This window comes from Stigmatopora argus, chromosome 19 (assembly GCF_051989625.1).
Source record: "Stigmatopora argus isolate UIUO_Sarg chromosome 19, RoL_Sarg_1.0, whole genome shotgun sequence".
Lineage (NCBI taxonomy): Eukaryota > Metazoa > Chordata > Actinopteri > Syngnathiformes > Syngnathidae > Stigmatopora > Stigmatopora argus.
Genome location: NC_135405.1, coordinates 12,439,844 through 12,467,440, shown reverse-complemented (window position 1 = coordinate 12,467,440; position 27,597 = coordinate 12,439,844). Strand labels below are relative to the sequence as shown.

At 45.2% G+C, this 27,597-nt stretch overlaps 2 protein-coding genes across 6 annotated transcripts in view; one reads left to right on the top strand and one right to left on the bottom strand.

Annotated features, from left to right (window-relative positions):
- Positions 1-776: 776 nt before the first annotated feature.
- Positions 777-20,720, top strand: LOC144064269 (uncharacterized). Of its 3 annotated transcripts, none has more exons than XM_077586650.1 (5): positions 777-830; positions 905-963; positions 1,304-1,465; positions 1,543-4,070; positions 5,469-5,546. In XM_077586650.1, exons 1-5 carry the CDS (start codon positions 808-810, stop codon positions 5,523-5,525), a joined length of 2,829 nt encoding a protein of 942 aa, XP_077442776.1. In that variant the 5' UTR covers positions 777-807; the 3' UTR covers positions 5,526-5,546. The 3 variants fall into 3 exon arrangements, with proteins under 3 accessions (XP_077442776.1, XP_077442777.1, XP_077442779.1); XM_077586651.1 differs by lacking the exon at positions 5,469-5,546 and adding an exon at positions 4,130-4,181; XM_077586653.1 differs by lacking the exons at positions 777-830; positions 905-963; positions 1,304-1,465 and adding an exon at positions 20,623-20,720 and having other exon boundaries at positions 2,169-4,070.
- The window catches only part of bcl11bb (BCL11 transcription factor B b), a 33,275-nt gene continuing 18,601 nt past the window's right edge, over positions 12,924-27,597 (bottom strand). Inside the window, exons 2-3 of one of the 3 annotated variants that reach the window (XM_077586655.1) lie at positions 16,229-18,344; positions 12,924-15,392 (exon numbers count right to left, since the gene is read on the bottom strand). In XM_077586655.1, coding sequence (XP_077442781.1) covers positions 16,267-18,344 — 2,078 coding nt within the window. In that variant the 3' untranslated portion in view covers positions 12,924-15,392; positions 16,229-16,266. Of the gene's footprint in view, positions 18,345-27,597 lie in introns of all 3 variants that reach the window. The other 2 variants (XM_077586656.1, XM_077586657.1) reach the window with 2 other exon arrangements.

Genomic DNA, 27,597 nt, shown 5'->3' with positions numbered 1-27,597 from the left:
ACGGGTCCTCGCGTTGCGTTCCTCACTTCCACAGGAAGCGGAGAACTTTTATCTTTTCATCAGGCGTGCAAAAGACAGACCATTAGGTACACCTGCGCAATTAAAGGAGCGCCAATGCGGGCGTTTATTCGCCAGAACAAAGAAATAAAAGGAACATTAGTGCAAGATTGTCATTTGTTTCAGATCATTGAGTGGACTCTTTTAGTCAAATTTCTTCAAGTTGGGAGTGGAAAAGCACCATTGCCAAATCAATAAAATATTCAATTGTGGTGGCTGAAAGTTGTTGTTGTTTTTTAAATATAGATTAGAAATCATATTTTTATGCCCTTCTAGTCAAAGTGGAATGGACGCTTAGTGCCGTCAATGGCAGTGCAAAATGAAGATTCACAGATAATTCAAATGAATTGGACATCTGGCATGTTCAATGGAGTATAGTAATTAATTAAAGTTCCTTTTAAAAAAATATTAACATGAAATGTAAAGTATTTTTTGAACACATTTCTATGAATTTATTTTTAAATGCATTTAACAGGCAACAAAATGGTTACTTTCTATACATTATGCAAAACTATACCTGATGTTGTTCTTAAATACAAATATATGTAATTTAGTGTCAGTAGAGGAATGTTTTTTCTCCACAATTCTGCGTATGCCAGAGGTTAAAGGTCGCAATCTCGTTAGGACCGAAAGAGAGGCAGATGTGGCCAGTCAGCTGCTGCCTCCCGATTGGTCAGAACTTGTCTCCAGTTCATTTAAAAGTCTATCCCCAAACATGACAGAGTTACCACTTGCTCCTTTGCTGTCATCATGGCTGGTTGGGTCTCATCTGGGTATGTTATTGAACAGCAACTCTAAGTTGACTTCTTATGTTTGCTCATTTGTGCAATTTGCTTGTATTTTTTAGGACTTTGCTCCTTCTTTTGATGGTTGGCGTCTCGCTCTCCCACCCGATGAGTAAGCAAGGTAAGCCATTAATTATGAACCAATGACAAGAATGCACCAAAATTGCTTTATTCAGTCATTTCCATTGTTGATGAATGTCTACTGCTGGCAATGGTATCTTTGAGCTGTTGCTAACTGCTAAGCAAATATATTTTTAGAAAAACAGGACTGTGTCTCCTAGTTTTACCAAAATGAGTTTAGTTGGTGGGACCATAACAGAACACTTAATAATTGTATCAATGACTAAATTTCTGATGGGGAAGGCCTGCTGAAAATGAAGCTAATTGGTTCAACATGCTTCTGATTTGTAGTCATTCTAAGTTAAGCCTTGGTTAGAATTGAGTTTGTCTTTTTTGTTCAGGTGTTGGTGCCAGGTCTTTCCCCAGCAGTCATTTCAGACCTCGTACTCTACTGGACAAAGTGCTAAAGCAAGATTTGAGTCCAAAGAAATCTCCTGTAGCAAAGCCTGCGCTCGCAGAGGATGACTCGAAGCAATCTGATTTTATTAAACCATGGGCTAAAGGTTTGTAACTTGTCTTGGCTTTGACTATCGCCTATGGCTTTCCCTGATGTTTTTTTACATTTCAATTCTCCTTCCAGAGAATGTCAAACCAGTTGCGACCCCAGTCCCAAATGGTGCAGAAACTGTTCCCAACCCAGTGGTATCTAATGACAATGCAGAGTTGCCAGGCAATGTTGCAGACAACCAACCCAGTCCTTCTAGTTTCCTTCCCCCGCCTGCTCAGCATTTCCCACTGATCGGTCCCTATCTGCCCCCTCCAGAACCCAAATTCCAGCCTGGCGATCTAGTCCGATTAGAGAAGATCTTTGACCATGGCGACTACGAGTCTGAGTACGAAACCCACGGCGTTCCTCAGCAACCTCGTCTCTGGCCGATGCCACGCCCAGCGCCACTTTCTTATGACTCTAGACCGGCCAGGGTGTCGCCCATCGTCGATCCTATCTTTCCTTCCTACACCAGGCGTTTTGTGCCTTATCCTTTCGACTACAGTTTTTTGACTGGCCAGTATCCCCCGGGAACTGCCACACACTACAGCGTGAGCTTTGAGCGTGGCAGAAACTACAACCAGGACAATCATTATGAAAAGTTTGAAGAGGAAGATGAAGACGAGGTGGAGCAGGAGGAAGAAGAGCCCGAGGAGGAAGAGTCCAACTGGGGGTGGGTGTTCCCGGATCAATATCTCAGTGCTCGTGAGGGTTCCTCCAATGAAGGCAAATTGCCAAACTATAGTCAGTCTGGCCTGCACAGCCAAAAAGAGCCAGATTATAGTCAGTCCGGCCTGCACGGCCAAAAAGAGCCAGACTACAGCCAGTCCCGCCTGCAGGGCCAAAAAGAGCCAGACTACAGCCAGTCCCGCCTGCAGGGCCAAAAAGAGCCAGACTACAGCCAGTCCCGCCTGCAGGGCCAAAAAGAGCCAGACTACAGCCAGTCCCGCCTGCAGGGCCAAAAAGAGCCAGACTACAGCCAGTCCCGCCTGCAGGGCCAAAAAGAGCCAGACTACAGCCAGTCCCGCCTGCAGGGCCAAAAAGAGCCAGACTACAGCCAGTCCCGCCTGCAGGGCCAAAAAGAGCCAGACTACAGCCAGTCCCGCCTGCAGGGCCAAAAAGAACCAGACTACAGCCAGTCCCGCCTGCAGGGCCAAAAAGAACCAGACTATAGCCAGTCCCGCCTCCACGGCCAGCAACAACCAGACTATAGCCAGTCCCGCCTCCACGGCCAGCAACAACCAGACTATAGCCAGTCCCGCCTCCACGGCCAGCAAGTACCAGACTGGGGATGGGTGTTCCCGGATCAATATCTCAGTGCTCGTGAGGGTTCCTCCAATGAAGGCAAATTGCCAGACTATAGCCAGTCCCGCCTCCACGGCCAAAAAGAACCAGACTACAGCCAGTCCCGCCTCCACGGCCAGCAAGAACCAGACTATAGCCAGTCCCGCCTCCACGGCCAGCAAGAACCAGACTATAGCCAGTCCCGCCTCCACGGCCAGCAAGAACCAGACTATAGCCAGTCCCGCCTCCACGGCCAGCAAGAACCAGACTATAGCCAGTCCCGCCTCCACGGCCAGCAAGAACCAGACTATAGCCAGTCCCGCCTCCACGGCCAGCAAGAACCAGACTATAGCCAGTCCCGCCTCCACGGCCAGCAAGAACCAGACTATAGCCAGTCCCGCCTCCACGGCCAGCAAGAACCAGACTATAGCCAGTCCCGCCTCCACGGCCAGCAAGAACCAGACTATAGCCAGTCCCGCCTCCACGGCCAGCAAGAACCAGACTATAGCCAGTCCCGCCTCCACGGCCAGCAAGAACCAGACTATAGCCAGTCCCGTGTCCATGGCCAGCAAGAACCAGACTATAGCCAGTTCCGTGTCCATGGCCAGCAAGAACCAGACTATAGCCAGTCCCGTGTCCATGGCCAGCAAGAACCAGACTATAGCCAGTCCCGTGTCCATGGCCAGCAAGAACCAGACTATAGCCAGTCCCGTGTCCATGGCCAGCAAGAACCAGACTATAGCCAGTCCCGTGTCCATGGCCAGCAAGAACCAGACTATAGCCAGTCCCGTGTCCATGGCCAGCAAGAACCAGACTATAGCCAGTCCCGTGTCCATGGCCAGCAAGAACCAGACTATAGCCAGTCCCGTGTCCATGGCCAGCAAGAACCAGACTATAGCCAGTCCCGTGTCCATGGCCAGCAAGAACCAGACTATAGCCAGTCCCGTGTCCATGGCCAGCAAGAACCAGACTATAGCCAGTCCCGTGTCCATGGCCAGCAAGAACCAGACTATAGCCAGTCCCGTGTCCATGGCCAGCAAGAACCAGACTATAGCCAGTCCCGTGTCCATGGCCAGCAAGAACCAGACTATAGCCAGTCCCGTGTCCATGGCCAGCAAGAACCAGACTATAGCCAGTCCCGCGTCCACGGCCAGCAAGAACCAGACTACAGCCAGTCCCGCGTCCACGGCCAGCAAGAACCAGACTACAGCCAGTCCCGCGTCCACGGCCAGCAAGAACCAGACTACAGCCAGTCCCGCGTCCACGGCCAGCAAGAACCAGACTACAGCCAGTCCCGCCTCCATGGCCAAGTCAAGTACCCTCTTCAACGAAAATTGGTAAGTATTCTAACATTTTTTGAGTCAGTTTCTAATCTAAATGATTGTTTTCATTGCAGTGGGGACACTAAACGCCTTGGAATGCTCTTTGAATAAATGGAGAAATCTCAATGCTGTCTATGACTTTCTCTTTAAGATGACATAAATTCTTTAGGAGTCACTCTTTGTTGGAGCTAAAACTTATTACATGTAAATGCTGTTTTTTTTTTTTCCTTTCTACAACGGCTAACTGTTAGCTCAAATCCGTCAACTGTAACATAACAGTCTTGCCACACACAAACTTACCAAAGTCAATTGAATGCATTGACTTGTGCCAAGTTAAAGACATTTTTGCACTAAATGAAACATTAAACAACAGAAATGGGATAATATTAACAAGCCATTGGCTACAACCGTAATGGGGCATTCCCAGTATAAAAGAAACACATTGTCAAAGATGTGCATTTAACCCATCTGTTGAATCTTTGATCAAATTGCCCCTAACAACTGACACTTCACCTAATAAAAGAGAAACTGTACTATCAAACAATTGACCATTTTTTACAACACAAAGATGACCCTCGACTCTCAAATATGACCTCCAATCATCCCTTTTAAATTTGTGTATTTGAAACCACTTTGGATTGGGAACATCACCCACCAAAACTCGTATTTTTAAACCCATTCTTGACTCCTGAAACACTGACTGCTATTAAACAGTTTAAATCCCAACTACCTCCTACTGACATCTTTCTATCTTGGGATACATTGATACATATAAAAGCCATCAAGGCACATCTGGTCACCCTGGCGGCGACTCTTGACAAATGTGACATTTTAGCACTCCGCCAAAATAAAAGCCTTCTCCGTAAACAGCATCTCGTGGGGGGGTTGGGTTATCTACGGCGTGCGGCGGCGCTTTCGGGCAGGAGGCCCAATCTGTTACAGTGACACGGCCGCCATTAATGGACAGTGGGCATCCTAATTTATGTAACAAATCACCTCTGAAAGCCCGGCCATTGATCTTTAATTAGAGGCAGCTGTTAATCAGCGTTATGACTCCTCGGTGGCGTCGTCATGCTTCCCGCCGCAGTCTGTTCGCGCGCCAGAACCGCGGCATCAGCATCCTACTTTTGTCTTTGCGGCACGACGCAAATTCAAGTGCGAATTTGACAAACGAGAACAAAGACGACGCCATTGGTCCGTTACGACTTTGGCGTTTTGGTTCTTTCAAGGTGACTTTTTGTCCTTTGTGGAACTTCTTATTTTAAAGTGTCGTTTTCAGAGTAAACTTAAAAGCCCCGCTTTGAAATGTCAGTTGGAGAATTAAGCGAAGACACCTAACCCAAGCTTTATTTTTTTTATTCTTGTGTCCAATTGTCTGACCGTTTATTTTATTTTTATTTTTTCCAACCCCAGGAACCTGCTTCCCATTCATGGCCTGCGCAGACAATAGCGAGCACGATAACCGCATAACTTGGGTGGAAAATCAATGCGGTAAGCCACATTTTCTTTTGTGAATGTTGCTTTTATATAGCAGATGTGTGACTTTGTTAATGATATACTTTGTCATGGTGCGGCCTTGGGTAACCACGGTCGAGAGATGTTTTTAAATCGACTGTCGGTTGAAACATTCATTTGTGCTTAATTTATCGGTTGCCATTGAGGGGAGAGATGAAAAAAAATCTGATGTTTTTTACATTGATCTTGTCGTAAATTTGGCGTATTACAATCTGCAATACAGATATTAACAGTTTGCAGTGGGAGATTTTTAAAATTATTGGTTCGTATAAAAAGTTAACCCGAGTTATTCCATTCCAGCTATAATATTGATTAGGCTAACAAATGGAGCTAACAAAAAAAAATTACCGACTCGTCTACAGGACATTTTGGCTTAAAAGTGAAAGAGAATTTTCCCGATTAAAATAATTTAGTTGTACTAATTCATCCCGACTCGGCCATGTGGCGAACACACACGCCATGGCGTTCCCAGCGTGCGACTGTACAAAGACAAAAAGAATAAAAATCTGATAAAAGGCAAATGATTTCCTTCATAAAAGGCATAGACGTGGCGTGTTTTATGGCTGCCTCTTAAGTTAATGACACAGAATTGGATTCCCACGGGGGCCGGCATGTCATCATCGCTCAAATGACGCTTCTTCCTTTTCATGGTCATCTCCTGTCAAAGTCGGCTCGTTTATGCCTGGAACTTCACACGCAGGATTTGGACAGTAACGCCTTTCTTCCGACTGTTTTTGTGGCGAGGAAGTTTCTTAACTCGTTCCCTGCCGTTTTTAGTCAAAATGTCCTCGTCGTTGTTTTGAAATGGGGAATTTGGCTTGGATTTTTTTGGAGTATTTGTTCTATGTTACAACTTTGGTTAAAGGTTTTGCATACCTGTCAACCTCTGCCCATAACTGCCCTTATAAATGATGATTGATTCCCCTTACAAAGCCCCAAAAAACCTTACAAACACCGTACGACTCGCACGGTGTTTGTCCAGCACAGACATAGGTGACAAAATTGAATCAACGGGGGTTGGGCCGCTTTTGGCTCAAGCTATCCTGCACCGACCGAGCTGACTGACAAACTTGAACCAGCGGGGGTTGGGCTACGAGAAGCACCTGACGCCAATCCACTGATTGCACGCGGAGGACACTAGTATTGTGGAAAGCTTTCATCATTTTGCAAAGTTAACAGTAAAATAAGATGTACAAAATATCACATTGTCTATAATCACAAATCATTTCTGATTTATTTCTGTGCAAATAATTTTTGGGCGGAGGCAGGGGTTTTATTTTGATAGTGTCTACTGAGCATACCTGTCAACCTCTGCCGATAACTGCCCTTATAAATGATTATGATTCCCCTTACAAACCCCCAAAAAACCTTACAAACACCGTACGGTGTGCTCAGTAGACACTATCAAAATAAAACCCCTGCGTCCGCCCAAAAATTATTTGCACAGAAATCAATCAGAAATGATTTGTGATTATAGACAATGTGAATTTTTGTCCATCTTATTTGCTTTGCAAAATGATGAAAGCTTTCCACAATACTAGTGTCCTCCGCGTGCAATCAGTGGATTGGCGTCAGGTGCTTCTCGTAGACCAACCCCCGCTGGTTCAAGTTTGTCAGTCAGCTCGGTCAGTGCAGGATAGCTTGAGCCAAAAGCTATCCCCCACCCCACCCACAGCGGCCCAACCCCCGTTGATTCAATTTTGGTCAGCTATGTCTGTGCTGGACAAACACCGTACGACTCGTACGGTGTTTGTAAGGTTTTTTTGGGGGTTTGTAAGGGGAATCAATAATCATTTATAAGGGCAGTTATCGGCAGAGGTTGACAGGTATGGTTTTGAGAGATTTTGCCACTCAGTTGGACTCAAAAGTTCCCCAAAAATTCATTCCTTTAAGACTAATTAGGGTGGAACGATTTGTCGATCCAAGGAACCAAATTCGTAAAATATTATGGTCAACTATGGGATTGGATTGGATAACTTTATTCATGCTGTATTCGGGAAATTTCATTGTGATAGTAGCAGAGGGTGATTAGACAGAACAACAAAGCAAAAGCACAAAGTAGAAAGCAAATCAAAGTACATGGGATCATTAAGAATCACCAAATCAAATCATTAAGACAGAAAAGCAGAAAAAACACAAAACGAGCAAGAGCGGACGTCAAAGAAACAATATTGTGACGTCAATTTAATGGCGATTTACACCATCATTTTTGATATTTTGGACAATTTTGAACAAAACTGTATATCTAAAAGATAACCAAATTTATCGGTGTATAAATCGCCATTAAATGGACGTCACGAAATTGATTCTTTGACGTAATATTTGACCATAATATTTTCCGAATCTGGTTCCTTGGATGGATGAATGGTTACACCTAAACTAGTCTTAAAGGAATTCGTTTTTTGGACACTTTTGCGTCCAACTGAATGGCAAAGTCTCTCATTGCCTTGTGTTATTTTTTTTTCCGTCTTTTAAACGCCCTCGAATACAAATCCAATCACGTTAAGCGCTCTAATATCTGCCCATTTTGTATTATTACAAATGTGCTACTTCAAACTAATCATACCAGTTCATTGCACTCATTTTCTTACCTTAACTCGACGCTATTTTTTTTTACCTCACAAGATGCGGCGCCGTCACATTCCACGGGTCCACCGCAGCGCTGAGCATTCGTGTACGGGCCGGTGTGAAAATCCACCGCAAACGGGCCTCGCGTCGCCTTGTGATTAACACACAATAAAAGAATGCGACGGGAGGGGCGGGCCTGGAGATAGCGCTCGGCAAAAAGCTGCCCAGCCAAAAGATGGCTACGACGCCACCGCGCACTCTATAATTAAGACGGGATGAAAGCTCATCGCGCTCAGCTTCACACACACTTTGTTTTTTACGACATAATGACAGTCGGGCCGAAATCCGACGCAGGAGCTTTTCATAACGCCACGACCGTCGTGGGGGGGGGATGCCGACTGACCCCCCTCGGGCGCCGTCTACCTGAGATGGGGCGCACCTGGGAGGTCCGGGGGAAAATCGGCTTTAAAGTCTCCGTTTTGACGCCAAGGATTGCTTTAACAATAAGTTTTAGTATTAATTCATATGACACTATGTATAAAAGGAAGTACGTAGCATTTTTTTTTTTAATAGAACGCACCTGTTTTTTGGCTATCATCCTAAAGGGTGCCATAACAGTCATGTTCATTGTGCAATTATACCATTTTTAATCATATTATTATAATTTGTTTTGAATCGTGCGTTGTCCGTCGTCGTATATTCATTTAAAAGCAGTAACCAAGGTCGAATTTTGGCGATCTCGAGTCAAATTTAATCGGCATTTTCCAAAATTTTAAGCAATTTCCCAATTTGTAATGATGCTATAATTCTAATGCCAAGTGGAAGTTGAAGACATTATATTGGAAATAATTACGGTCTTAGTGATAATGACTCCCTGTAGCCTATAAAAGCTGGGTCCCCACCCAATCAGCCCCCTTCCCGCCGGTCCCACAAAACCCCAACCAATTAATTGCTCGTTATTAAATAAAGGCATTAACTACTTATATTTATTTATTCATGCCTAATCTGTAAGAGAGTCGTTCTGTCAGGGATGTCCGGAACCTTGGAGGGAGTCTTGCAATATAAAATCCAAGTAACGTGAATAACAGTAAGAGGTATATTATTTTCTGTGGTTGAAATATTATGGATGGGACGTCTATCGCCGTCAATGTCACGGAAACGTCGTCAGTCACGAGTTTAAGTGGATATAAAATGAAAGCGGTCACTTGGAAATGGACATTTTTCTTTGGGGGAAAAAATCAACAATCAAATCACAACACGAATGCAAATAGAAACAAGAGGAACCCTAATTGGCCACAACATGATTGCAAATAGCCGCAACATGAATGCACGAAGCCACAGCACAAATGCAAAAATTTACCCTATTTAGTACACAAGTATATATATATATATATATATCATACGCATTAAGTACACATAAGGACTACAACTGTTGTGTACTTAATGTTGTGACCAAACGTCTTTTGACGAAACGTCCGGTCACGGTATGAGATATAGATAAATATATATAAATAGTTGTTGTACAAGTAGGGTGGCCTGTTGTGTACTTCCGTGTAATTGACTCCACACTTCCGGGTCATTTCTATTTGTGTTGTGCATTTTTACATTCACGTTGCGGCTATTTTTATTCAAATTTTCAGAAATTGGAATTCATGTTGTGGCCATCGGGGGGTCACGTTGTGAGCGTTTACATTCGTGCTTTGGGCCAATTTGCATTCGTTTGACATTTTTCAGTTTGCCAAGCGTTTACGATTTCCCGACGCTCGTCGCCAACCGCGGTTGTCGACTGACCGTCGGGACTTAAAGGCCTCTCCCGCTTTCCAAGCCACTTCCCAAGCGTGTGGCATCTGGCCTGGATTTCCTCTTGGGCGGGCGCCACCGCTCCGGCGCAAAAGCCGGTCAGGGACGGCAGATTAGTACGTGGGCTTGCGCCGAGGGGCCTGCCTGTGATCGGACGGGAAAGCGGAATCTCCGCGGTTCGGGACGGCGGACCGCGGTCCCCGCTGACACCCCCGTTCCAGCGGTGACATGGTTTTACTCCGCACCGTGATTTCCCGTTCGGACTTTTCAAGAGGCCGGCTACGCTTTGACGCGGAGAAAAGGGGCGCAATATCGAGTTCGACTCGTGGCCGATAACGTTTTAGCGACTTTTACGGCGATAGGCACCCCATCCGTAATATTTCAACCACAGAAAATAATATAGCGGACCTGGGTTTTTCCCTAGGGCCCAAAGTTTGACACCCATAACGAAAACACGTCGCCATCCGGCCACCCGCAGGCGCCCCGACCGACTCAGGCGTCTCCAATCCTCTTTAAAAAAAAACCCAACCGTGGCCGAAACATTTGTGCGGCCTCTGATTACACGGTGGCGAGGCCGCTTAAAAAAATAGAAGGGTTCCGAACGGGGATCATTCTGCCAAATGAAATGGCGTGATTACACGTTTGAGGTCGGCCACGTGATTTACGGCCCGCTATAAACGCGGGGGCCAATACAACTTTGTTCTCGGGCATGTCAAGATGGCGCCCGGAATGTCTGTTGTCGGAGATGGTTTGTCACGGCCCCCTTTTGAAGACTTCCACGGTGACCCTTCATTTTTTTTTTGTTTCAATTTTATTATTTTTCCACCCCAACATGTGCGAGTCCAATTGTTGTCGGAAAGAATCCCGTGCGGGAACGTGACATCTGACCAGAAGACCCGAAAAGCCCGAACATGGGACCCAGATGTCAGCCCCCTCGCCCCCCCCACGCACACTTAGGAACGTCTCAACACAAAAAAAAACCCCGTGCGGGCAATTTGTAGCTGCGTTTGGATTTTATTTTTAGAATATATCTCGCCCTGGCAATTATTTCAGCTCGCTGAATTATGTATGATGCCGCCACACTTCACGCTACCGTGTACCCTGACGATTCTCCTTTTTTTTTTTTCTTGGTTCGCATTTATTTATATTTGACTTGGAGGGGGGGGTGTCGGAGCTCATCCTTCTGCGCGCCATTGTCGCCTGGAGGTCGGGCTTGACTAATGTTGGCCCGATATCAAGAAATACCTGGAGGGTTTCCCTTATTCACGCTTGTCGGCGGTAAAAAGTGCGAGACCGTCAAAAGCTCAGCAGCCGGAGAAGAGCGAATCGTATTGGTAGTTATGTTGGTTTGCGTGGCGCAATCGGAGGCAAGTTGGACAAAATGGAGAATTTGGGGCAAAATGACAGCTTTCGTCACAATCCCAATTTGTCACGTCAGATTAGCGCAGTCAATATGATCATCAATGATTCATTTCCTGACCTCATTTCACTCGGGTGAATATTCTTGGATTTCTCTTTTGGGCTCCCGGTCGACCAATTTTAACGTTTCTACGAAAGTTTAGCTTGATTTATATTTTGAATCAGATTTCAGGCTGTGCATATTTAAAAAAAAAATTTTTAGGGCTATGGATGTCAAGCTATACCACGTTTAAAACTAAATTAATCTATAATTAATTGATTTTTTTTTCTGTAGACAGTGCACAAACGTAAATAAAATAGAAAATCTTAAATGTCTTCTGCCCCTATTTGTGTTGTGAGCCCCAAAATACAAAATAATAACTAAACAAAGAAGCAAACTAATTTTTTAATGACATTTTTGGAAAAATATGCTACTTATTTGACTGGCAGCGCTAATAGCGATCATTAAATTGGACGTCTTTCTCCGTCATCGACTAAATCAGATTTCAGGCTGTACATATTTAACAAAAAATGTTTTTAGGGCTATGGATGTCAAGCTATACCACGTTTAAAACTAAATTAATCTATAATTAATTGATTTTTTTTTCTGTAGACAGTGCACAAACGTAAATAAAATAGAAAATCTTAAATGTCTTCTGCCCCTATTTGTGTTGTGTGCCCCAAAATACAAAATAATAACTAAACAAATTTAATTGAATATACTTGAATTTGATTTTTTTTCTATAGACGAACATAAATAAAATCTAAAATCTTAAATGTCTTCTCCCTTATATGTGCTGTGTACCCCAAAATACAAAATGATAACAAAACGAAGAAGCAAACTATTTTTTAATGAAATTTGTAGAAAAATAAGCTACCTAGCTAATAGCGATCATTAAATTGGACGTCTAAATCAATGGCCGACAAAAATAACTCCAAATATTGTAAAATTTTCCCATACAAAATTCCTTAAGGCCACATAGTCTAACTTTATTTAGTTTGAGAGTAGCAAAAAATAACCGAAATTGTCATCAACTAGCCGACGCGCATCGCCGACTTTGTAATGAAGTCGTTACGTTCGTCAGGAAGTGAAAAAACAATTACATTGTTTTATTTTGTAGCGTGATTGCCGCGATTGTCGTCGTAAAAAAAACAAACAAAAAAAAGCCTGATTTACTCCGACTGAACGAAAGCGCTTCCTCGTTTTTTTTCCCCTTTCGCGCGTTGCCGTGGGAACGGCGCCGACGACGACTCGATCGGGGCGGCGGAACGACAACAAAAAGGAAAAGAAAAGAAATGACAGGCGATGCGCAGCGTCTTCAATCATAGAGCAATTGCAACATTTATTGAAGTGTTGGCTTTCTTGTATTGATTTTTCAACACATTACAAAAATACATATATGCTCAAAACAGCAGGTGTTCTGAGATGACTTTTTTTTTTTCTTGTTTTTGTTTTTGTTTAGTTTTTTTTTATTTTCTTCACAACAATTCACTCAAACCAAAGCCCCTCCCACACCCCACCGGAAATAAAAAGCAACAAGGAGAAAAGTTTTTTTTTGTACAAAGTGAAAGTTGTGAAAAGTGAAATTAGGTTTTTTTTGTTGTTGTTGTTGTTGTTTTTTCTCGATATTTCCCAAATTGTGAGTGTCATCACGAGCAACCAAACACATACACGCACGCGCGCTTACAAAAATCCAAAACAAAATGCGTCAATTCAAAAAAGTGTCCCTGCAAGTCCTCTTTTTTTTTCATTTTTTTATTGATTTTTCCCCTTTAAAACAAAAATGGCACCTCATTCTGGCATGATTGCGTAATCCCTCCACCAGCATCCAAACAGGAAGGAAACAATAGTCCATTTCAAGGATGGCATATTTTTGTAAACATATCATGATCAAAAAAACTAAATCAGGGATTTTTTTTTTAAAGACAAATGACGACGAGGACATTTTATGTAGAATTGTTTTTTTTTTTTTTGGTCCCCCGAATGAAATATAGCGTCTGCTGCTTTCATGTGGCTTCCTCCATTTCCCCCCTCCTTCAAAATAAAGATGCGGGCCGTCCAAAAAAACACATTTCATATGCTTCCAATTTGATTTGAACGACTCTTGTGTGCCTGGTCAAGGTCCCGCCCGCCCGCCGTTCGCCGCCGTTCGCCGCCAATGCCGCTCGCTCGCTCGCACATCTTCATCCTCCTCTCTTGCCTTTTATTTTTTAGAGTCGGGGGGCCTCCTTCAAGGTCGCACGGCCAGATGTGCACATTATCATAACTCCTATTCCGTTTTTTTATGATTATTTGCTGGTTATTTATGTGGCCTCCCTCTTTATTTTCACGTCAAATGGCTTCTTTTTTTTTAACCCTCCTGTTCGCCGAGTTTTGCCCGGTCAGGAATGCGCAAATTGTTTAAAATTAGGTGTTTTTATGGTTTGTTTTTGAGCTCCCATTGACGGCGATTGACGTGCATTCCGTTGCGACTCGGGGAGCCGAATTTACGAACTATGAGTCACAATGGATTGCATTTCTATATTCGTTAATGTTAAAATGTACGCTGAAACTGTCAGAAATCGAATTTTCATAGTGTATTTTCTGGACTATAAGTCGCACTTTTTTCATAGTTTGACTGGGCCTTAGGCTATAGTTCTTTTAAAAAAACTTTAGCGTGTTATTTTCAAATTTCGCTATTGTTACTTTCTTCTTATAAAATAAAAAAATCGACCTCCCAAAAATGCGACTTAAACTCCAGTGTTGTTTTTCGTCATTATAAATTCTTTGGCATGTCCAAAAATGACTCTAAATCTTTTGAGTAAATAAAAAATATGACTATTAAAAACATCCAAATGCAAAAAAAAAAAACTAAACAAAAATTCTGCCCCAAAAAAATCAAAATTTAACCATCGACGTAACAGTAGGGTTAACGAGGGAGCAAAGGGGAGGGGCCTGAGGCCATAATGCACATCAACATACACTTAACGCACACACGCGCACACACGGGGCGACGAAGCAAGCAGCTGGTCTTCTTGATTGTTTTTAGGCCGCCTCTTTTGGAAAACAGTCAGGCCGCATATATTTCCAAAAAATAATAAGAATTCAAAAAAACTAACAGAAAAAGTCTTCTATTTACATAAATGGGACTTTTTCCCCTCTCACGTGAATCACAAGTAGTCTTAACTTAACAAGCGGACATATTAAATATGGTGGTTCAATCCTACATGGGCCAATGCGTTAAGTGCAACCATTTATTTTTTTTGTTTGTTTTACGTCCTGGCCGACAGAAATACAGCAACTGTATTTGCGTTTAAGCGCGTATTTTCTTTCCCCCCCTATAAATTAATTTTTTTTAAAGTCAATTATTGTCAGGGTGACATTGAGCAGTGCCGAAAGGGGGGCTTGGGGGGTGCTGGATTGTAGTCCGCTGCTGCACTTAGCATATAGAAAACATCATTTACTCACTCGCGTGATAATAAGATTCCTCAGAGGACAAAAGTGGATTATTATCGTCGTCGCTAAGGGCGACATCTTTTCCAATTATTTTTAGGAATTAAAGAAAAACAAATTTGAGCACATTTCAAAATAAAACCCACAAATGTATCAGCACATGCCAAATATTACTTTAAAAAAAAAATGGAATAAATACAGAAATTATTGCACAATAGAAAGGCTCCATGGAATTCCTAAAATCCTCCGACGGGTCCGGATAAGGTTTAAAGTTTGAATATTCTCAGGGAAATGAAAAATCAAAAAAAATGAAAAAAAATGGAAAAAAAACACTAAGCAGTCTTGGGATTTTTTTGTTTTGTTTTGTTTTTTTTTTACGTAAAGAAAGATTATCCAGCCATGCCCCCTTGTTCGAAGTAGTCATAGGAAAGATGTCTGTGTAGATTCTCAGTCATCCGGGTCGGGGTAATCCGCAACAGTTGAATGGAGGATTTGGGATTCTTCAGGGGGTTGTCCAAGACTTTTCACTGGTAATCCAAAAGGCTTCTTGAGTTCTAAATTTTAGGTGTGGAGACTCCACATTGGGCCACTTTGCTGGGCGTGTGTAAATATCCAAAAAGCGTCTGAAACAAAAGAGTATTAACTTTATTACTAGCCAACAATGACGCTTAGGTTCAAACTTTCAACCCTAAAAAAATACGATTCTCTCGGGGCCGTTTGAGCTAAACTAGAACTGAACGTTTCACGATTTTCAAAAGGTCTCCCCTCGTTAATGGCAGCCAATAAATTCAAATCACGTACTTAATTTGCATATTACTTGTAATTTTGTAAGTTTGCAAATTCCAAACACTTTGCAAAAGGTCACAGAGGTCGACAAGTGAAGAGAACAGTTTCACTGACCAGAGTGGCTAACGCTATGTTAGCTGCTACAGTTATAATCCGATTGAGATGATTGTGTGACGTTAGCTGTTGATGTTAGCTAGCCTGTTAATATGACATACAGCTCGCAATGGAAATTTGAGTAAGCACAAAGGTACTTTCTACAGGCTAACGTTAGCGGCCGATACCGGTAGCGGCTAATGCTATCTCAGCATGAAAAGCTTAAGGTAGAGACGACGACGCTATTGCTAAACGGCATCTAACGTTGTACTCCTGCTTCCGTTGTAGCTTTTTTTCCTTTCATGTTGTCGATATTAACGTGTTGTTTTTCTTTTGCAAAGTATTTGGAATTGGCGAACCTTCGCCACCGTATTTTTCGGGCGAGACGTTTAAATTGAGAGTAAAAAATTCCACAAAAAAAAACAATTCCCTTTGAGCTCCCCCTTAATTAAGTCCACTGGTAAAAAATGTAAGACTGAAAGAAGCCTTTGGGGACCACAGGTGAAAGGTCGGGAACAACCTTTAGATTCCATTCCTACATTCAATATTTGCAGATGATAGGGAAAATGAGTGCGCGTACATGTACGTTTTATATGTGTGCGTGGCGATTAGCTTGGCTTAGCTTCGCTCGGCTTGCTCCAGTTTGACCTCGCTGGCCATCAAGTGTTCGCCGTGCCACTTCTTCATGTGTTTCTCCAGCGTGCTATAGACGCTGAAGGGCATGTGGCAGATGTCGCAGCGGTATACCTCCTTGCCGAACTGGCCGTGCGTCTTCATGTGGCGCGTCAGCTTGGAGCTCTGGGCGCAGGCGTAGCTGCACAGATCGCACTTGTAGGGCCTCTCGCCCGTGTGGCTGCGCCGGTGCACCGTCAGGTTGCTGCAGTTCTTGAACACTTTGCCGCAGTACTCGCACGTGTCGTTGCGCCGGTCCTTGGAGCTGGGCGGACGACCCGGACCGGGTCCCCGCAAGAGGTGCGGCGTGCTGCTGCCGCTGCGCCCCGAGGCGCTGCCGCCCTCCATCAGCTCCCCCGGCGGCGTGGAGAAGCGCAGGCTGCCCGTCTCGGAGGAGGAGTGCTCCGAGGAGGTGCCGAAGGGGGACTGCCGAGAGTCCGTGAAGCCCAGGAAGGGCTCCCGGATGAAGTGGCGCGAGGCGGCGTAGCCGGCCAGGAGCTGGGAGTAGACGTTTTCCGGGGAGATGAGCGGCAGGGTGGGCGGGAGTTCCAGTTGCTCCCGCTCGATCTTGATCCTCTTGTTGTTGTTGTTGTTGTTAGACGGGCTGGTGATGGGCGTGGGTCGGCGCTGGAAGAGTCCAGGGAAGGATTCGGCTTCCGACACGCCCACCCTGCCGTTCATGGTCAGGGGCCGGGTGTCCGGCTCCACCATGGGGTCCCTGCCCTGTTCCCTGTCGCCCTGCCGCTCCCGATCCGGGTCGCCCCCGTTGGCGCCGTCGCCGTTGGGCTGCCTCTCCAGGCTTCTCTTGTTGAGTCTCAGGTGATTGTCCAGGTGGTTGTAGGGGTGCATGATGCTCACCCCGCCGCTGTCGCCCACTCGCTCGGCGCCCAGGTGCTTCTCCTTGGGAGACTGCCTGGGCCCGTTGTCCCGGGCGGAGCCGAACTCTTGAGAGTCCTCGCTGAGGTTGGAGTCGGGCCGACTTCCGTTCCTCAGCTCTTCCTCCTCCTCTTCTTCCTCCTCTTCTTCCTCCTCCTCCTCTTCCTCCTCCTCCTCATTGTCCATGCCCAAGACGCCGGCGTCGCCCCGGCGGAGCTTGTCGTCCCCCTCCCCGCCGTCCTCCCGGCCCTCGGCCTCGGGGGAGCCGCCGGTGGAGCCGGACTTGTTGTGCATGTGGGTCTTCATGTGCCTCTTGAGCTTGCTGGCCTGGGAGCAGGCGTGGTCGCACAGGTGGCACTTGTACGGCCTCTCCCCCGTGTGGCTGCGGCGGTGCACGATCAGGTTGCTCTGGAACTTGAAGATCTTGCCGCAGAACTCGCAGGATTTGGACTTGGCCGCCGACTGGCTCTGGCTTTCGGGGGGGCTGGAGGAACCGTGCGCCGCCCCCTGGGGGGCCGGCTGCTGCTGCTGCTGCTGCGGGGAGTAGGTGAGAAAGGCCGGCGGCTTGGAGCCCGGCTGGAAGAGCGTGGGGCTCAGCAAGCGGTGCATGGGGGGCACGCGGTTGGGCGACAGGGGCGGCGTGGGGCCCCCGTTGTTGTTGGTGTTGCCGGCCAGCTCCCTCAGGCGCCGGGAGAAGTCCATGGACGGGGGCTCCATGGGGGTCAGGCGCATCACCCTCTCGAAGGCACTGGGGTGCTGGGAGAGCAGCCCCATCTCCTCCGGGCCCAGACGCTCCAGCGGCGGCCTGGGAGGCGGGGGCGGGCTCACGAAGGGCGGGGTCGCCGGCAGACGGGTCTCCATGAAGCCCGGCGGAGGCGGGTGTTCCCTGAGAAGGGGCGCCGCCATGCGCAGGAGGTGGAAGGGGTTGCTGGGGTCGCCCAGGAAGGTGGGCAGCGGCGAGCGGGGCAGGCCGTCGGCGCCCGGCGGGGGCGGCAGCGCCATGCGAGGGGTGAGCGAGCAGTTGGCCAGGTGGTTGTCCAGGTAGATGCGGATTCCGTGGGTGTGCTGGGCGTGCTGGAGCAGGAACCAGGCGCTGGTGAAGGTCTGCTTGCAGCTGGTGCAGATGTAGCTGGACGGCTCGTCTTTGTCTGCGAGGGGGGGGGGGGGGGAGCCACACAAATCACGATTTGAGTTAGCGTCCTTGGTCCCGCCAATCAAATACGCGTTTCGAAACCAGACACGCCGATTCGAGTATCGGGACACCCACGAAACAAGCAGTCGGCAGGCCAGCTTTTGGGCTTTCCGATTTATTTATCTATTTTTATTTGCGTTCACATACCTGTCAACCTCTGCCGATAACTGCCCTTATAAATGATTATGATTCCCCTTACAAACCCCCCAAAAACCTTCCAAACACCGTACGACTCGTACGGTGTTTGGAAGGTTTTTGGGGGGTATGTAAGGGGAATCATAATCATTTATAAGGGCAGTTATCGGCAGAGGTTGACAGGTATGCGTTCAATCGATGCCGTTCTCCCAGACAAACTCTTCCGACCAGGTTTTCTTTTTTTCTCGTATTGCTAAATGCGAAATGAATTTTGTCCAGATAGCCCGTCCCCCCCGTCCGGGCCGTCTTTGCGTGATATTCTAACGCAGATGGCAGGTAGCGCCCTAAGGCCACGACACATTATGCAAATTCTGATGTCAGCCCGGGCTTTAATATACAGATCCATCTCGTCTATCCCGTCATTTCCATATGGAGGCGGGCCGTGTCGGGGTGGGGGCAACCATTGGAAAAGCTGCTGCCGCGGTGGGGGTGTAAATATGGGATGTTAATATAAAAAGATGGAGAGGTGATATTGGACAAAAGAGAGCGGCGAGATGATTCCGTAACACGTTTTTTTTGTGGCGTGCGCGTGGAACGCACACGCAAAAAGTGCAGACGGCAGCGAGCCTCATTGACAAATTGCTCGTCGGAGTGACTTAATAAGGGCAAATGAATCGATCAGTCACTGCGCTCGGGCCTTTGTTGGGATTTATCTAATTCCACGCAGGCCCTGCGCTTCCCTCTAAAGGCATCTGCATCTGCTTACCCAGCGTCGCCATCCTCGGAGGGCCTGGCGAGGGGGTTATTCCTACGTGGGGGCTACCTTCTAATCCTCACGCCGTTTTAGAGCTAAGGTGAAAGACGATAGCCTCTTTCGGGCAGTTGTTTTTCAACCCCAGAATACTGTTAAGGTGAAAATAGTGCATTTTCACGTTAGCATGTGGCGGATGGTGAGGATGGCTTTTAGCGGAATTGCGAGTTTTTAGGGCAAATATTTCTTTTTTGGTTTCTTGGAAAACAAAAAGTGAGATTGCACTGTAAAAAATGTCGTAAGTTGCTAAGCAAATATTTGAAGTGGACATGACTTCAGTTCTCTTACCGTTATTAACTCATTTCAATCAAGTTAAATTCCCTGTCAAAATGTTGCACTGAAACATCATTCAATGCCAACTCAAATTTGCAATAATAATTCTATATTCTTTTTTTTCAGAGGCCCAAACATACTTATGTTTCATTTTCAGAACCCCCTCTATAGACTGATCCCAGATTGCTACTTTAGGCTAATCTAGCGATGTGATTGGAGGAGCCTTTTTCTCCTGGGTGGGCCCGGGTGAGGTGGTTTGGGGGCTTGCGGTCAGCAGAGGCTAATGAGGAGCTCATTTACTCGTTTTGTCACTATTTCTACGCTATTAGCAGAGATCTGTTGCACTGTTTTGGCTGGGCGTTACGCGACCTGACACAAAAGTGTGTATTTGTGTGTGTGTGTGTGTGTAAGCGAGCGCGAGTGCCGGGCTGCCTGCCCGTGTTTAGTTTGGCTTGGCTTCACACGCCCGCTTGGCAGCGCCGTGCTGGACAGCTTAGCGGCTTGGACGGGGAGACCAGAGCGCGAGATGGAAATGGGGGGGCGTTTGAGGACTAGACTGGGTTACGAGCCCCCGGGGAATCACCGCTCGTATAATCTGATCTGATCAATACCCGAAATGGTAACGGGACGCCGTGATTTGTCGTTGTTTTTTTTTTTTTTATATTGACATCCATGAGCTCACTTCTTTCCCTCCGCAGCGGCCACGAGTGCAACAAATTTGCATCTCGTCATAACTTAGCCCGTCGCGCCGTTAGCGAGGCGTGTCGGGTAATAGAGTGACAGCTGATGGTTGCCGTCTAACGACCACCAAAGATACTTATTTGGTCAACTTCTCCAGTTTGAAACGCCAACAAAACAACTTCTTTTAGTGTCGTGGGAAGATTTAAAATTGCGTTTTTTTTTTGTGATGGTGTGATGAAATGTTTGCATCTAAGCAAGAACTTGTAAACACGGGCACTATTAGCAATTTTATTGGGGGATATTAACAAGTTTGCATGTCTCTTTTTGCTTCCAGATGACATCACTAAACAGGAAGTAGGAAGTAATGTGCCACCATTTTGGCTTCCAGATGACATCACTAAACAGGAAGTAGGAAGTAATGTGCCACCATTTTGGCTTCACCTAGCAGAGTAAATGTAAGTCTTATTTTACTATATATTACAGTTATTACTGTTATATGTTCTAATTCGAGGTGGGACTGTTAATCGTCAATGGCAAAGAATTAGTTTAATCAAATGTATTTGGATGTAGATGGATTTAAATGGAACGGATAGAAAAGGTATACAAATATTAAGTGCCACTTTTTGGCCATTTAAAGGTGCTTTTTTAGTCTGAACTAATATAGTGATCAAATATCAAACAAACTCCCTATGCTATTATTTCATCCTAATTTACAATAAACCATTTTTTTCATTTTAGATGTAAGTAAAAACAAATTAGAATAAGGTAAATAAGAAATTAGTTTTCTCGCCTATTTAATTCACAATAAATCAAAAGTAGTTTTCTGGTGGGTAAAAAAACTTTCTAAAACAAACTTTTCTATTAAATATATCACTAATTTTCCCCCCAAAAAATACTTTTTGAGTTTTTTCTTGTTTTTTATTTACTGCTTTACTAAGCTCTGAACGTTCAACCCATTCAAATTTCAATTGCTGCGACTCTCCATGTTTAAATTCGTGATAAACTCCCTTAAATTAAAAAAAAAAAGCCTCACGTTGGACATCTGCCACGGTCAATGGCGCTGAAGAGTTAATAGCGTGCTCCCTTTCCGACATAAAACTTTTTCTCATGACCGTTTTATGTGGCATGTGTTTAATTTTATGTATAGAATAGATGCTATGCTTGTAAAAAAAAAAAAAAAAAAAGACCCCCAAAAAAATCTCATTCAAAAAGAAAACAAACCCGCAGTGGGTCACTAATGGACCCGACAGGACTTTGGATACCTGAGAGCTCCAGGCTTTTTGGCATCGTCTCCGTTCCGACGGAAAAAACAAAACAAAACCGGGAAAAAAAACACAATGGCGAGATGGCCGCACGCATCAAAACAAAAGCCCGATGGCCAGGAGCCCTGCAGGAAGTTATTAAAACCCTGGCACATGCGCGCCGCGCCGGTGCCGTTAAGGTGGGCCGCTAATAACATTCTCTTTCTCCTCTTTTTCGTTTCTTGCTCAAACCGCCGCGCCAATTAAAGATCTGAGCTTTACATCAGCTTTTATTCCTTCCAGATTGCCTTTTATAGCCATTATTTTTGCCTTCAAGTACAAACAAAATGCCAGCCAATGGGCTATTGACGGCACGCATATGGCCACCGTGGAGAAATCGGTTGCGAGAGGTAGACGGCGGGCGGCCGGGCGGGTAGGCCGGCATATGGCGCAGACATGTGGATTTGTCTTTAATTTAGGAATTCGCATATGCCGTACACGCCTCCGTCGCAATCTCGCGGTGTTAATCCGCACGGAAAAGCTACCAAATGGGATGGGAGGTCGCGTTTACGTAGCGGGAACGCCACTCGAAAACGCTTGGGTAGAAAGTGAGGGTCGCTAAAGTAGACAAGCTAAAAATTCTTATACTTTGTTAACTCGTCACCAACGGAAAAAAAATCATAACTTGAACAGCGCTCTAACCCGACCACCGTTTTGACGCGCTAACGACAACATACTATTAAAACTAATGCTAAGACATCAATAATTGGAGTTTAAAAGTCTTAAATTTCGTTAACTTGCCACAAAGCGAGAAAAAATAATAACTTGAACAGCGCTCTAACCAGACCGCCATTTTGACACGCTAATGACAACATAGTATTAAAACTAATACTAAGAAGACGTCAATAATTGGAGCTAAAAAGTCTTACATTTCGTTAACTTGCCACAAACCGAAAAAAAAAATAACTTGAACAGCGCTCTAACCAGACCATCGTTTTGACGCGCTAACGACAACATACTATTAAAACTAATGCTATGACATCAATAATTGGAGTTTAAAAGTCTTAAATTTCGTTAACTTGCCACAAACCGAAAAAAAATTAATAACTTGAACAGCGCTCTAACCAGACCGCCGCTTTGACACGCTAACGACAACATACTATTAAAACTAATACTAAGAAGACGTCAATAATAAGAGCTCTAAAAAAAAGTCTTACATTCCGTCAAAAATTAAAAACACTCCCGTTTTGCAGCTAAATTAAATTTTCTGACCTCTGTGACCTTTCTGTTTTTAAAAAATTTAAACTTTTGAGTCAATAAACCATGCAGCATTTTATCGAAATTTCGCCGACTAGCACGCTAGCTAAACGGGCTGTCGTGGAAACTCAAAACATGTTTGCACGGCGGTCCCAGGGGTCGTAGTTTGTCCGCACCGCTCCGGCATTCCATCAAGGACGAGGCGGCACGGCACATTTACGCCGGGAACAAAGCCGCCTGCAGGCGAGGCCGCCGGGACGCCAACCTGTCCTCGCCGGCCCCTCCCCACCGCTAGCCTCCACACACAAACTTCGACACACACACACACCCCCGCGTTGACACACAAGGGAGGACGCAATGTGCACCTGTCAGGGGTTAGCTGACACCTCTCCTGCTGGCAAAGCAGCTCCTCATTAGCATGGCTGTGATCTAGGGGTCCCCGGGGGTCCCAACCTCCACACCTCGCCCCCGCGCCCACCTCTGCTCCTCCCCTTCCCTCTTCAGGCTGCCGCTTCGCTCTGATGGCTTGTTTGTCACCAAGACGACTAATCAAGGGCGGCGCGGGATCAAGCGGGGACGGCGAGTTCGGGCGAAAAGACGCCCGGCGTCGTTGTCCTCGCTTGTAAGAGGGTCATTCCGGAAGGTGGAGGACATTTTACGTCCCACCCACTTTTTCTAATTACGGTCAACGTAGGCGCATTTACATTCCGGCAAAAAATGATTCAATATATTTATGTATATTTTTATAAAATAGCACGCTTTGCCTGGCTATCTCAAACTTCCCCATTTGAAATTGTTATGTATAATATCATAATCCCAGACTCTGACCCAATTGTTTTTAAATTAACACTTAGCTAAACAGCTAGCGTATGCCTGAAAAAAAGCTAACAATAATACAAATTTGCTTCCTTTTTACTGTGATTGTACCCAAATAATCTTACCACTAATCTGTAAACTGGGCTAATTGTTTTGTGATAGTTTATTACGCATTATTGATATATTTGTGGGGGAATATGGCAAAATTCAAGGCTTATTTTTCAAGAATTTTAAAGCCTCTCATTCTGGAATGACCCATGAAATGAAGCTCTCCGTGCTAAGTAGAACCAGCTTCATTTTACTAACCATATACATCTGTGTGTGTGTGTATTTGTGTGTGTCGCCAACTAAAATATTTGACAGCTAAGAAAAGAAAAGAGACGATTGGATGGATTTCTTTCGCGGGTCAATTTTCCTGAGTGTTACTTGTTGACAAGCTCATAATTCTCAGCAGTATCGTGGCATTACATCAATTGATGTTAGCATAAATGCGGTTTTGTTACGGGGTGGGGAGCCCACCGGCCAAGACCGCCTATTAGTTTGCTGCCTAAACGGCCTGTCGTCGAAAATGGAAAATCTAGTCAACGGGAAGGTAATGGATACGGATTCCAGTCAATGTTTTTTTTAAAAGAACTCTGAGCTAAAACGTTGGGCTACGTGTTGAAATTCATTGGCGGAAATGTAAAAACAAATCGCTAGCTAGCGGCAGTAGCTGAGCATTTTTTTTGTAGTTTTCAAAACAGGAATTTAACATTCCATTTTGACAACAGGGACAGGCAAATGCTTAAAAATATGTCTTTTTGAATGTCGTACTTGAATCGAAACAAACATGGCCAGAACAATTGCAATTACGTTTCTTTGAAAATCGGTTCAGCCCTAATGCATAAAAATCGAACTTATTTTTGCCCCTGTCCGTCAAAATAGACCCAAACAGAAATCGCTTTTCTCCAATAATTGCACCCATCTAAATGTTATTGTAATCTAGGCTGACGTAAATAATTCTTGCGTGACAAGCGGAAGAAAATGCAAAAAAAAAAATGGGTGGTTTGCTCGCCAAGCTGCGGAAATGAGAAGACCACCTGTAGATAGCGATATACGGTCGTGCGGAAAAGGAAATTAAACTGCTCCTTCGCTTTCATTTTTTGCCCAGGCGGCGCGCTTGGGGCGCCGGAGGCGACGCCGCGGCCCGTCTAGGCGATGACAGCGGGACGCGCCAAAGCGGCGCGGACGCCGCAAAGTGTCAAGTGAAAACTAGCGCTAATTGAATTGCAGAGTTGGAAAGTGATGAAAACACCATGAGTCAAGACCCCTCCCCGCTAAAAGCCTTGTGTGGCTTCCCCCCCCCCCGTAATATGTCGGAACAGCACGCCGTGTGAAGTAGCATGACAAAGCTAGGATTTTTTTAAAAATAATAATTTGGCTTCGTCAATTTGGCTTTAAGGGTTGAACTTTCACTTCATAATAATTGCCACTACACACAGGCTGATAAAATCTGCACTTTGAACCAAAATGGCGTACCTGGAGTGTCTTGTCTAATACAGTAATCCCACGAAGACAAAGGATTTAGACTAAAACTCCTATTTACCTGTTTTTTAGATTTATATAATCTGCACTTTGAACCAAAATGGCGTATCTTGGAGTTTAGATTTATATAATCTGCACTTTGAACCAAAATGGCGTATCCTGGAGTGTCTTGTCTAATACAGTAATCCACGAGGACAAAGGACTTGGACTAAAAATCATATTTACCTGTTTTTTAGATTTATATAATCTGCACTTTGAACCAAAATGGTGTACCTGGAGTGTCTTGTCTAATACAGTAATCCCACGAAGACAAAGGACTTTGACTAAAACTCCTATTTACCTGTTTTTTAGGTTTATATCAAGCGGACAGGAACTATTGTCACTGTGAGTACACAATTTAAATTACTAAATATATATGTTAGATTTAAATAAGAATACATTACAGTTTTTGATATGCTTATAGCTGTAATATTTGATAAATATACACTTCTTAGGCGCGAATCGATGTATTGTGCTAATTATAATGGGGTTTGATCCTACTTTGCGGTTTTTCGTTTTACGATGACTGTACTGGACCAGGGGGTGCACTTTCTACGGGGTCCGTCGCAACAATGACAAAATTCGAGGCCAATCGAGCGGTCGCTGCCCAAAAGAAAAACAGAAAAGAAAATTGACATCTGTTGAAGAAGCCGGGGCGAAATGCTTTTATCCGTACCACCTGCCATTCTATTGTTAATATCGAAATTACCGCCACTTAAAGGTGGCGTCGTAGCGTTGCGCAGCGGGCGGCGGCATCAAGGAAACAATGGCGTCATCGGCTGCTACGCTACAAGAGGCGCATCTTTAATAATAATTGCGAGGCGCAACAAGCAGAATATGAAATATTCTTGTGGAAAAGGTCAACGCGGGCCTTTTAGGTGCCTTTGAGCGGATAAAAAGCCTCTTTGACGTCTTTGAGCTGGTTCCAAATCCAAACGAGCTTGAGCCAAACCCCCCCAGGGACGCCCACTTTGTCCGCGCTGTCAGCGTCCCGTTCGCCGCCGTTCCCCCGTTTATTGACTGCGACGTGCCAATGCTGCTTAGACGGCTCGTTAGATGTTCGGCGGGATCAATGCGCGCCGTAGCCGACCCGCCCACGCCTTCCTTTGCTCTCTAAAGAGGGATCGTTAATGAATCGGACATCTATCGCCGTCAATGGGAGCAGCCCGACCTAAGTTTTGTGTCAAAACACAAAGTGGCCATTATGCTAATTGCTATCGGCTAAAAACAATGCGACGGTGATTGCGGCGTTGTGTTGGAGGACGCCGTCGAAATGCCGCTAGCTAGCTGAACGTTTGCTTCATTGATTAGCCGAGTGTCATCAAATGTCTCTGCTAATTAATTCATGATTTTACATAAACAAAACCCTAATCTTATTGGCTTGCAATTTACGTTTCGAAATTATCATTTTTCAGCGTATTCGTTTGGAACAAAGAAGTTTTAACGGAGAACGCTGACATTGACGGCGATAGATGTCCAATCCATTTTGCCTTGGAGGTCCGAATAAACATTCGACATGCATAATATATTAATAATATCGTGATAAATTCATCTTGAATCAAATCGCAGCAAAATTGGGTTGTCCCAACACTGAAAAAAATGTGCCACTTACAGAAAAATAGTTTTTTTGTTTGTAAAAATGTCTCAAAATATTCCTTTATTTAGTACGCCTTGTTAAAATGATGCTTTTTGAGGGATTACATCAAATATGAGATACTAGAAACCACACATTTCTGCCAAGATTATTATTTTTTTTATTAATACCATAAGATACTAAATTACAGTTGTGTGTTTACATATAGTGTCTATATTGCCTCTATCTTTTTAATGTCCTCTAATTTAAGAACAAAACAACGTCTAACCGCAAGAAGTTCAACTTTCCCTCGTTCCTCCGCCAACCCCAACCTCGCCAGGTGCGTCGGACGGCCTCCCCGCCGCCGCCGCAAATAGAGACACGCTCGTCCCTGGGCGAGGACACGCCCGCCGCATACTTTCCCCAAAGTGCGTTTGAACGTGCGTCTGCCGGGTCTCCGTCGGGCCCCGGGTTGGTTTTCCCCGGGGCCCGACGTTTGCGTGGCCTTTCTTCGCCTCTCCCTCAATTGCTTCTCATTATCTCCCCGTCTTTGCGGCGGTTATCACGCCGATGCATTTCCTGCCGTTGGCACGGCTCCTGCATAGCTGATGGTTAAAAGAAAGCGCCTTTCATCTCGCCATTGCCTTTAGGACACGCACGCAAACGAATCGGGGGGAAAAAAATGGGGGGACCGCCAGCCAGACCACGAGCCCGGACAAGCCCAGCTAGCGTTAGCATCGCAAAATCGACAAGATAAGAACATTTTTTTGCTTGGAAAATAATCAGAAAAATGGCGCGTTTTGCGTTAAAGTTAAAGTCATAGCTGTATAAAAAAAGCATATTTCCATTTCTGATGAAG

Bases quoted from the DNA above. Each gene is read 5' to 3' on its own strand.
- LOC144064269 (XM_077586650.1), top strand. From the start codon at position 808: ATGGCTGGTTGGGTCTCATCTGG. The intron at 831-904 runs GTATGTTATTGA...TGTATTTTTTAG, and splicing joins GCTGGTTGGGTCTCATCTGG to GACTTTGCTCCTTCTTTTGA. The intron at 4,071-5,468 runs GTAAGTATTCTA...TTCCAACCCCAG, and splicing joins ACCCTCTTCAACGAAAATTG to GAACCTGCTTCCCATTCATG.